We start from the raw sequence: 11,872 nt of genomic DNA on the forward strand, positions 1-11,872 counted from the left end.
TCTGTAGGAAAGAAGAAATGGTGAAATTAGCATTTTTAATGTGCAGTCAGAGAAATACAAAGGAATAGTGGGGTCTTAATTACACATTCTTTTAAAAGCATGGCTGCTAGAGCTGTTCAAAATGTATATATAAATATTAGTATTGTGAAAAACACTATTCCTAAACTCTGCTATTTGGTGGCAAATGTGACATTTGCAAATTAAATAGTATTAGACAGAATCTGCGAAATCTCAGGACTGCAAGTATGATAGATGCTGAATTCTGACCACAGAGGGGTATTCTCCACAGGATACACAATATTATATTTTGATATTATCCAGTATTTCTACAAAGTACAGTTTTGGCTGACCCATAAGAGATTGTGAAAAGGGAAAAAATGCTGATGAAGAGGTTAAAGATTCTAGAAGAATAAATTAATGTGTTCACAGATTTTTAGATTGGAGGTGGGGAATGACTACGGGTGGAGCTCAATATCACACCAAGACAATTGTTCCATTAGCCTAGCACTGGCATTTCCACTTGCAATATGGGACAATATTCTTTCTCCACTAGTGTTTTTGTGACTCTTGGTAGCAAACAGAATGGCCATTTCAAAATGGACGGCTGGTAGCTTTTTCAAACTCCCCAAGGAGCCTATTTCTCAGGCCCTTCAGCGACACAGACACACCCCACCTTTTGCCCTGGCTGACACAAGGTGGCACGACTTCAATTCAGTGATGGATCTGTCTCTCCTTCTCTCTGAACCAGTTTTAGTGGATTATACAAATCCATGAAGGTTGGTGGGAGATATGTTTACGAATTACTGTTAGTCACAATATCTATATGGAATTCCCAGATTAACAAAGGAAATGTACCACATAATGTCAAATTTAGAGGGACAAGGAAGATTAATTGCCTTCATGCTCTGCTTACAGCTTTTTGGAAGCAACTAACTGTGCAACATCAGAAAGAGGATGTTTGGACTTCTGATCTGATCCAGAAGGGCTCTTCTTATGTTTTTATGTGTTTAGGATTGTAGTTGACAAAAGATCTCTTGACAGTTGTGAAGGCAAAGGACAGAAAATCCAGAATCGGAAAATGCAATGCATGACATGGAAGAATTAAAAAAAACCCTGACTATACACAATGTTAAGCTGTAATAAATCAACAGTTATCATTCAGGCGAAAGATACTGAGGACATTATAGCTAGCTCAATGAGAAGAAAAAATAAACTGAGTCTGCTGCAGCTGTCAGAAAGGAAAACTGAATGCTCCAGATCTATTAAGAATGGGTTAGAAAATAATACAGAAACATGGTCTACATATAAATTGATGTTGCCCCTCTTTTCAGAGTCTGAAAAAAAAACTTTAAAGCTTTAAAGAGTCACACATGGAGAATAAATTGAAGCCATGAAAGTTCTCAAATTTCTGTTTAATAATTCATCAAAGCATTTCCCTTTAATATCTATCGTCTTATGAATGGACAATAGATGGAATTCAACAGAGATTGTTCCATCAGTGCAATCATTTCTGCTTGCATGATGGAACAAATGCACTGTTGGGCCAATCTGTCCTCCTCTTGGTGTTCTGGGGGTTTCCCTACATACCCACCCCAGCCAATTGGGAGGAGCATGCAAAGCAGGAGGAGGGAAGCCTTGTTGCACTAGCAGAATGCCTTATATGGGCTTCCAGTAGCAGGACCTGTTACAGTGGTACCTCTGGTTACGAACTCTTCTGGTTACAAACTCCGCTAACCCAGAAGTAGCTGTTCCTGGTTGCGAACTTTGCCCCAGGATGCGAATGGAAATCGTGTGGCGGAGGCTTGTTCACAGCGGGAGGCCCCATTAGTGAAAGCGCGCTTCAGGATAAGAACGATTTCAGCTTAAGAACAGACCTCCGGAACGAGTTAAGTTCATAACCAGAGGTACCACTGTAGCTGAATCCGGGCAAGTTATTCAGTACCAAACTGCAGATTTGACTTTTTTCTTCTTCTGAAGATAGATAGATGATAGGTAGGTAGGTAGGTAGGTAAAGCTTCCACAATTCAAAGGCAGTGTGTGTGTGTGTGTGTGTGTGTGTGTGTGTGTGTGTAAAAAGAGGGAATCTGTCCTTGAGTGTGTGCCTCTATGGGATGCACAGCTTTTTATCACCCTGGACCCACCTTTAAGGAAAGAAGTGTCATCTTCCTTGGGAAAACAAAAAGGAGGCTAGAGGGGTCTTAAAGCAGAGGTGGGGAATCTCAGGCCTGGGAGCTTCTCCAGACCTCTCTGCCTTGCCCATGAGACTCTTCCCAGGCCAAGCCCCCCTTCCCAGCCCTGTTCCATACCTTCCCCAGATGTTTCCTTGCACTGTGAGAATGGAGGTGTGTGCCTTCTAAACCTCATGGCTGGAATGTAGCCTGCTGTACAAGAAAGTTTCACATCCACTGTTGTGCCCACTTTTGCCTCTAGCCAGCCCACCACTGCAAGTTTTCCCATCAGGGTTCCTCACCCCTGCATTAAAGGCTAACAAATTTATTATGGTTTCTGGTGGAGCGGAATCTGTTCCATTAAAGCTTGTGCCATAATGAATCTGCTCTGAGTTTAAAACTCCTTTAAAGCTTAAAAAAAAACCCTACTCCTCCTTTTGTCTACAGTGGACTAACACGCTTACCTGTCTAGGCATTGTGATCTTCTGTGTTGTTATATTGACTGCCTACTGAGGCCGTATTCTGCATTCGGATTTTCTTCCCTAATCCATCCAAATAAGATTAGGAATGGAGAAGAGACTTTGGATAAGTTCTCGGTGTTCTGTCCCTTTGCTCTTGCAGTACGTGTTGCATTGGATAAAGATTGCTTAGTCTGTTCTTGTATAATTGGCAAGACCTTAAAAGTAGGAGTGGCTCTGTCCGGTCGATTCCAGGGGTAGAAATTTCAAGGCCTGAATGCCTTCCTGCCTGTGAGCAAATCAAAATTTCATCAGGTAAGAAGAATTTTTCCCCTGTTCCAAAATTGTAAGAGAATGATCAGTATTTCTATATTACTTGCACAGTGATCCAAATCTAGATAGTTTTGATCATGGTGGGGAAACCATTCTAAGCCTGAGAGCTGCATTCCAGAGTTTGTGTGGCGTAGTGGTTAGGGTGTTGGACTGGGACTCAGGAGACCAGGGTTTGAATCCCCGCTTAGCGGGGATGAATGAATGCTCACTCTCAGCCTAAACTACCTCAAAGGGTTGCTGTGAGAATAAAATGGGGAAAGAGGAGATCTATGTTGACTTGAATCATTTGGAGGAATGGTGGTATATAAATGTAATAAAACGAACAAACAAATTTCCTCATGGGCCAGCTTCCAAGGAGCACCTGCCATGGGTGAGTAGATCCAGGGGCGAAAGTGGATGGGGCAAAAGATGTGACTCTTACTCTTGAAAAGAAGGCTACATTCTGGCCACTGAAAAGTTAGAGGTTTCTACACATATACATGTCTCCCTGTCTTATCCTGTCTTCATCCAGACAAGCAAGAGGCATTATCACAGGTGAAAGGTATGGCTTGGAGTTTTCTGCAGGTCCTGAAGGGTTACATTTGGTGCCTGGGAATGAGTTTCTCCTACCCCTTGCTAGATATCAGCCAGTAAAACTTTTCAAGAGGGAAACTCATTAAGTCCTGTGGCTGTTTTGTGCTCTTAGATGCGTTAGTAGATGGACTAGGCAGTTATTTTGGTATTTTAATTTGGCATTTAAAAAGCTTGTTACTTTTAGCTTTGCAGCAGAGCATATTCCTGTTGAATTTCATGCAATTCACTTTAATGTGTGTGAAAACCATTCTTCCTCTACATAAAGCTTAAAAATTTACAGCCCATAGGGCAGCAGGCCGTCATTATAGAACAGAACAGTGGTATTCAAGATTATTATTATTTTTTGCAATGGTGGAATACTTCACTTTAAACAAAACTTGGGTGAAAGTTTTGCAGTAAAATCTTTTTCATTATTTTTTTTTAAGAGGAGGGTATGCAAGAATTATTGGGAAAGCAAGCAAGGGAAGCCAGCCAGAGCAGCAACTACAGTGGTACCTCGGGTTAAGAACTTAATTCGTTCTGGAGGTCCGTTCTTAACCTGAAACTGTTCTTAACCTGAAGCACCACTTTAGCTAATGGGGCCTCCCACTGTTGGCACGCTGCCGCTGCACGACTTCTGTTCTCATCCTGAAGTAAAGTTCTTAACCCGAGGTACTATTTTTGGGTTAGCGGCGTCTGTAACCTGAAGTGTCTGTAACCTCAAGCGTCTGTAACCCGAGGTACCACTGTATTCTGCTGCCTCGCTCCTCCCCCTTTTGTTAACTGGCAGTGATGGATGGCATTGAGAAGCCTGGTAAGCAATGCTGGCTTCCTGGACATTAGTGATTTAACCCTTGGGAAGTGCTGTTAGAGAAGGAAAGAAGGAGAAGAGATTCCTAGGACAATTCCTTGAGTAGTGCATTTAATACCCATGGCTGCAGTTCAATTGAAATCGCATATTGTGAGTGTTTGTTCACCTTTACACCTTTATTATTTATGGAACCCTTTAGGCAGCTTAGCACAATATCAAGGTCCCACAGGACACAGTTTGGGAAATGTTGTCTATTCACAAAACAATCTTCCTTCAATTAACAGTTGGTAAGACATATACGGGTGGCGCCGTGGGTTAAACCACAGAGCCTAAGACCTGCTGATCAGAAGATCGGTGGTTCGAATCCCCACCACGGGGTGAGCTCCCATTGCTCGATCCCTGCTCCTGCCAACCTAGCAGTTCAAAAGCATGTCAAAGTGCAAGTAGGTAAATAGGTACCGCTCTGGCGGGAAGGTAAACGGTGTTTCCGTGCGCAGCTCTGGTTCATGACCTGGAAGCTGTATGCCGGCTCCCTCGGCCAATAAAGCGATATGAGCGCTGCAACCCCAGAGTTAGTCATGACTGGACCTAATGGTCAGGGGTCCCTTTACCTTTACCTTAGACAGAACTAAGTTGAGTGACTTAGCTATGACTTTCTCGGATGTTCCCAATCCTAACAAGTCACTGTGTAAATGAAGATAGTCTACCCTTTTTTAGCCTTTGCCCTTTTAAATTGTATTATGAATATTCAGAGCCTAGTACTTTTGAATAAAAGTTCACACAATCTCTTCAGAAAATAAGTCCACAACAGAGCATAGCTGTTAGAAATTGTAATTAGCAATGCAACTGTTAAAAGACAAAACTGACACAGAGAGTTACACTATACCCAGTGAACAATAAACAGCTGTTTATTTCTGCATAACTTCAGTCACAGACATGCAAGTTTTAAATGCAAGCTGAATGCAAGATACCTATGTATTTTACTTTGCTTAAGCCTGTCATTCCCCTCTTTACTCTCTGGGTTATTACTGGTGCATGTGTCTTTATTTTATTAAATATCTGTATGCCCCCTTTTGTGCTGAATTACACCAAGGGAAGCCTACAGGAGAGAAAAACAACAACTTATATACAACACATGTTAAATACACAAAATGAACACACTTGTTAAACAAAAGTCCACAGTGGGAACCAAGGGATTAATAGTTTCACATACAGATGCTCAGAATATGCCAAACACCCTCTGAAATAAAACAGCTTACTGCTGGAAAACTGTAAGGGGCAGAACACACAGAAAATACCTCTCCAAAGTAATTCCTACCAGGCCTCAAACAATGAAGGGACCTGAAATCAAGTTAAGCAATTGTTTGATTTATATGAACCACTGCAGTTCCCCTTAACCCAGGCCACTGAGGATAGGGCTATCATGAAGATTCACATAGCAGTGCTCATAAAAGTGAGAATTGCTCCTTGAATGCTCACAAGTAGCATCAAAGTGAGCAGGGCCCCTGATGGAAATACCTGTAGTGTCAGTTTCCCCACGGAAGATTTTGGATTGCCAGCAATGGGAATAGCTACTCTGGGGCATACCTATTACCTTGCCTTGTCCTGCCTCAAGGTAAGCTTCTGGGCCTTTGGAACATAGGAATGGGAAACGGCGGTGGGCCCTTTGTGGGTGCTCAGTGTGAGCCTTGGTTAATGATTGGATTTAATTGCTGCAAAGCTATCATCCCTGGAATGATCTCCGAGGGTCAGAACCTTTTGGGCCAACTCCTAAAGTTTGAGACTTTACAGGTCAAAACCTGCACTTTAGTTGGACCTGGAAACCAATTGGAAGCCAGTGGAAGTGTTCAGAATTGGCAGTATTTCCTCTCTATTGCCCACTTCAGGCAAGAGCCTCATGGCTACATTCCATGTCATTTGTAGTTTCTGAAAGCTACATTTGTTGTTTTAAAGTCTTCTTACAGAATGTGTTATTGTAATGGAGTCTGGATGTGACCAGAGCATGAATTACCACGGGTAGGTTATGTAGGAGTATACAGGTGAGAGATGGTTGGTTGTTTTTTTCTAAAACATATCAGCACTTCTTTTTCTAAAAATGTTGTTCTATTTATTTTCTTTTTTGGAATGTAGAGAGTCTTTGGTGGCTGATTCAAGATAAAAATGTTGTTGATGAGTAGGCAAAGATCTAGTAGGAATTAGTTTCGGCAAAAAAAAAAAACTTATTGTGTGTATATTCTTACTTGAGTCAAGTCTGGTAGCAGTTACATTTTCCTTAACCTGACTAGCATTTCATCTTGCCTTTTCAAGTATTGTGATAAAGTAGTTAGTTTACCTTTCTACCTTTTGGTAGGCAATCCATCAAAGTAGCATGTAAATGTGTAAAGGTATGATGTGCACATTTCATTTGAAATCTCAGGTCACAAATAGCACAAATATTCCAATCCACTGTCATACCTCCCTTAGGAGTGTAGAAATTTTTATTTGTGAATGCAAACAGTCCTGGATCTGTTAAGAATGCTGAGACTATAAACATATTCTGCCAGCATGTAAATGGATTAATTCACCACAAGACTTTAGTTTTGTTTTAAATTTTATTACAGAAAAGCCATTGAATGTTTTCATACAGAAATATTTATTGAATGGTAATGTATGAACACATATGGGTAGCAGTGTTTTACATTTTCAAAATTTTTAGCATTTTAAGAAATACTTAGAAGACAAGCAAGTGCTTTGCCAAAACAGGAAGAGATGAGACTTGCTTTCTGCTCAATGAAGCAATGCCACTGATTCCTGCTAATTTTAACCATGGAACATTGATTTTATAAAGTTTCATACATATATGTCTCTCATACACTAAGTGATGTGTCACCATGCTGACTTCAGCTCTTTTCCTGTTAAGAACTGTAAGGGGCACATGAGATTAATATATGGAGACACACTAGCTGTGTGTCTAATGACACATAGATAATTCACTGCCACAGGAAATCATGGGAGCTAATTTTCATAATGTAGTAAGAGCCTTCTGTCAGGCACAGAATGTACTTAGTACCTTCCAGGACCAAGCTTTTAATGCTTAATATGGAATAGCAGCTTTCCATTTGGCTGCATATCCCCAGGAAAGCAAAAAACAAACCATGCAACTAGTTAACTAGGGATGTCAGAGAATTCTGAAGGAAACGGGAGCGGAAGTTGCCAATGTTTGCTTATTCATCCGATGTCTGGAATAGAACTTGAGCCAGTGAATATGATCAGTATTCCCTCTTGGTCTGCAAATATGTACATGTGCATGACTCCCCACCACCCCCCGGTTTGCATTGCTCTTTCTTTGCACTGAAATGAACGGTGGGGAGTAACATAATGATAACACATTTGATTGCATAAAATGTGGGCAGCAAGAACCATGTCAGAACCTGAACTGTAGAATGGAGGTGGAACAGAAACAGTGTTGCATGCAATAAGTATGGGGTTGGAACAGAAACTGATCCTTTCTTGCATATCCACTAGGAACTCATGAACTTACATGCCCATAAAGCAAAACTGTAGGCTAGTCAACCAGATCAACTTTTTTTGGAGCTCTAGGTAAAACTGTGGCCCTTCAGATGTCAAGGAGGAGTGCTTCCTTGGACTACAAACTAGGCCTTTGAGGAAGAGCCATAGCTCAGTGGGTAGGGTATCTACTTTGCATGCAGAAAGTCCCAGGCTCAACCCCAGGTGGAGGATTATGGATGGGAGAGATCCCTTTCTGAAATCCCGGAACGCCACTCACTACCATTCAGTGTAGACAGACCAATGGTCTGACTCAATCAATAAAAGGCAGCTTCCTCTGTTCCTATTAAGTATGGAGATCCAGTGGGAATACTCTTCTCACCTTAATTTTAGACCTTTGTTTGAAGGGCTCTGTCTCTTCTCTCTCATCTGCCAAACTAGACAACTCTCTCTTTCAGATTTCCCTCTACATTGAGCTGTGTTGACTTCTTGTAAAAACAGTAACACTATTTCTGTTCACCAATATGTCAGGATATTATTTTGTACTGTAAGATATGTAGGGTGTGTGAAGATCTGGGCCAGTCCAATAAGGCACAGTTATATACTTTCAAGAGGCTTGTTGATTTCATTGGACTTCAGCATGCCTAATTCAACTGGATTATTGTTTACATTTACATCCAGTAGAAGGGATGTAAATGTTGGGAGGTTTGATCTTGATGAATTATCAATGGCATGTTTTAAGAAATATCCTTTAAATCAAATACTAGCTAAATAGTTCTGTTGGTAGAGAGCACTCATAATCTCAGGGTTGTGAATTCAAGTCCCACGTTGGGCAAAAGACCCTTGCATTGCAGGGGGTTGGACTAGATGATCCTTGTGGCCCCTTTCAACTCTGTGATTCTATGAAATGCCTCTTTTAGGAAAGCTGCAGAAGACTGTTTGGCAAGAACTCAAATTCTACATACCATTTGGTTAGAACTCAATTTTTGGGGTGGCAGACTAGGTTGGCTTTGAAGAGGCTTGGTTAAAACTGCATACACACTTCCAAGAAAACCAAATATAATGGTGAAGTTCATCCAAATCAAAACTTAAGCCTTTTTAAGCCTCTATGAATAAAATGTCAGAGGTTTAAGCATGTGTTTAAATATCTGTCATTGAAATCATTAGAAGCTACTGTAAAATTACATGTAAGTGCTAATAGGTTTAGTGAAGCTTAGTCCTAGGTAAGTGTGTATAGTATTTTAGCTTTAAAAGTGGTTGAATCTGACCTTAATCAACTGATATAGAAAACAAAATGTCCCATTGGACCTATAGATAATGGGTTTATTTTAATACTCCTGATTTAGAAAAGGGAAAGTTTATCTAAACACTTCTAGTTTATTGCAAAAGAATTGTACAATTATGGCCATGATCTAGCTCACCAAAATAGCCAGGTGGTACAATAAAAAACAGAGCTAAATCTAGGACAGTATTAAACGCAGTGGCATTCTTAACTACAGTGCAAGGACTACTCTTCCCTGAAGGATTAAATACTTGCTACATATTCTCATGTCCTGCAGTAAAATGTAACATCACAGTTGACAAGTTATTGCTATTTTATTGGCACCACTTACTCCAAGGCAATTGGACATAATAACTCAGAATACTTTATCTGCTTTTTGACATTTCTTCTGTCCCTGCTGCTGTAGATGAGACTAACCGATACTTCAGAGCTTTGGGAACTCATTTAACATTGGAAGAAAATATGTGAATGCATTCCATTTTTGTATACCAGCTTCCAGATGCAGTTATATACAGAAAAACTGCCTAATGAATCACCTAGCTCCTGACTTGAGTCACAATATATCATACCCAGGGCTGTGCTTTCACGTGTTATGTATTTCCTTAAACTCTCCCTCCCCCCCTCTCTTACACACACACACACACACACACACCCCTTATTTGCTCTCTTTGTTTCTAAGGGAGGAATTCAATGTTCTATGTCAAACATTCAATCAGCACAAGCATTTCAGCTTGTCAAATGAAATGGTCCAGCTCTCTTGACAGACTCTCTCTGAGCTAGTTGTGTAGGAGGGAAGCCCTGTTGCACGAGCAGAAGTCCTTGTGTGGACTTCGCTTTTGCTGATGGGGCTCCTTAGGTGAATCCCAATCCTTTATTTTTAAGTTCGGGATCACTGGGAATATGATGAAACTGCAATGATACATAGCCTGTATTACAGCATCACAGAGGCTGCAAACAAAGCTAGCTCAGAGTGAGGGCAGTGCACTAGTTGCCTGAAATGCTGCTGAAAGATGTAGGCACTGTTTTTGTATGTGAAGAATGTTCCCCTTTTAGGTCAGCCATTCCTAATAGATCCTTCCTCCTTTTTTCTGGAAAAAAATCCAAAGAAGGAAGTTCTATGATTACTAAACTGTTCCTTCATAGTGAGTTGAGTCCTAAGGTTTAATCTTAATTTGCACTGTGTAATTTAAGATGATTGCCGATTATCTGCTCAGTAGGGAAATGGATTTGCACCTTTAAAAAAAAAAATATTGAAATTTACACCCATTTTCTGATTTTTTTGTTCCTGAAGTGCATTTCCCCACTACATTCTCCAGATCACACAGTAGGAAATTATTGAGTTCACCATACTGAACATTGGACAAACTGGTTATTCTTCTCAAATTCTAACTGGAGGTGCTGGTTGTCATTATGGGCATGATGATTAGGAAAGGATTAGCTGGAAACTAAGGCTTCTACCTCAATATCCACTATTATACTGATAAGTGGAAGGTCTCCTGTCAAACAAGATGACCAGGCCGGGGGGCGGTCCAACTTGAACCTGCAGAAAACATTGTCAATCACAGATCCCGAACGCTGCACTACTAAATGTGGAACATTGCACATAAAAACAACCATGCCCATGTTTGACCACCCTGGATTTTTCAAAATGTCAGGGGGGTTTTGTGTGTGTGGCTGTAGGAGAAAAACCGGTATGGTGAGGGAAATAAACTGGATTAGTGCTAGAACAATGATGTCTTGTAAACCCCCAGAAAACAACAACTTCAAGCAGTAAGGATAGCAATATAAAAGCTATATCTGCCAAGCTATGTGTCTACTCAAGAAGAAGGGAAGGGCTCACTCTGCATAATTATATTGGAAGCCTACCATTTGTATTCAGTCGTTTCTCTTTCTCAAGCTTCCTCTCATTTTCTTTACCTCTCGGAGGATTTGGGTGTATATTGTATACTGAGACCTTTCTTTCCCCGCAGCCTTTGAAAATGCACTGTGCAAGCTGTGCCCTAGTAACAAGCTCTGGACACCTCTTGCGAAGCCAACAAGGGAAGAAGATTGACCAGACAGAGTGTGTAATACGAATGAACGATGCGCCCACACGGGGATTTGTAAAAGATGTTGGAAACAAGACAAGTCTGCGAGTCATAGCTCACTCCAGTATGCAGAGAATTTTGCGAAATCGCCATGAACTGTTAAATATGAGCCAAGGGACTGTATTTATCTTCTGGGGTCCAGGCAGCAACATGAGGAGAGATGGAAAAGGATTAATTTATAACAATCTGCAACTGATGAATCAGATACTACCTCAGTTAAAAGTATACATGATATCTCGGCACAAGATGCTTCAAATTGATGATCTCTTCAAGCGGGAAACTGGAAAAGACAGGTAAGAAAGAAGCAACTGCATGAGAATATATTGGAGAGCCACTGCCATTGTTTTAGTAAAATGTCAGGTCTGTTGATCATAAGTTCATCAATGGGATCACACTACAGAATGTGATTGCCTTCCCTTAGCTTCCAATAACCTGTTGCATTATTTCATTTTATGCATCAAATAATAATGCTTGGCTTTTGCAGCATAAGCAACAAACATGCAATCAAATAATTTATTTTCCCATCAGTTTTTAATACTAAAAACCAGTGTGTGCCAAATACTGTCAGCAAACAGAACTGCAGAGTAACACAGAAAGAACATCGATGCTGAATTTAAATCTCACTTTAGTTAATATACCTGAAAGCAGATTTTTACTGGTTTTGAAAAATCAGAATTGATGGGTTTTGCTTTATG

At 40.6% G+C, this 11,872-nt stretch overlaps 1 protein-coding gene across 1 annotated transcript in view; it reads left to right on the top strand.

The window, feature by feature from the left end:
* Window positions 1–11,872, top strand: part of ST6GALNAC5 (ST6 N-acetylgalactosaminide alpha-2,6-sialyltransferase 5) — a 139,483-nt gene that overhangs the window by 114,006 nt on the left and 13,605 nt on the right. Inside the window, exon 4 of the mRNA XM_081868357.1 lies at window positions 11,061–11,470. Within this exon, the coding sequence (XP_081724483.1) occupies window positions 11,061–11,470 (410 nt within the window). The remainder of the gene's footprint in view (window positions 1–11,060; window positions 11,471–11,872) is intronic.

This window comes from Podarcis erhardii (assembly GCF_964252035.2).
Source record: "Podarcis erhardii genome assembly, chromosome: 6".
NCBI lineage: Eukaryota > Metazoa > Chordata > Lepidosauria > Squamata > Lacertidae > Podarcis > Podarcis erhardii.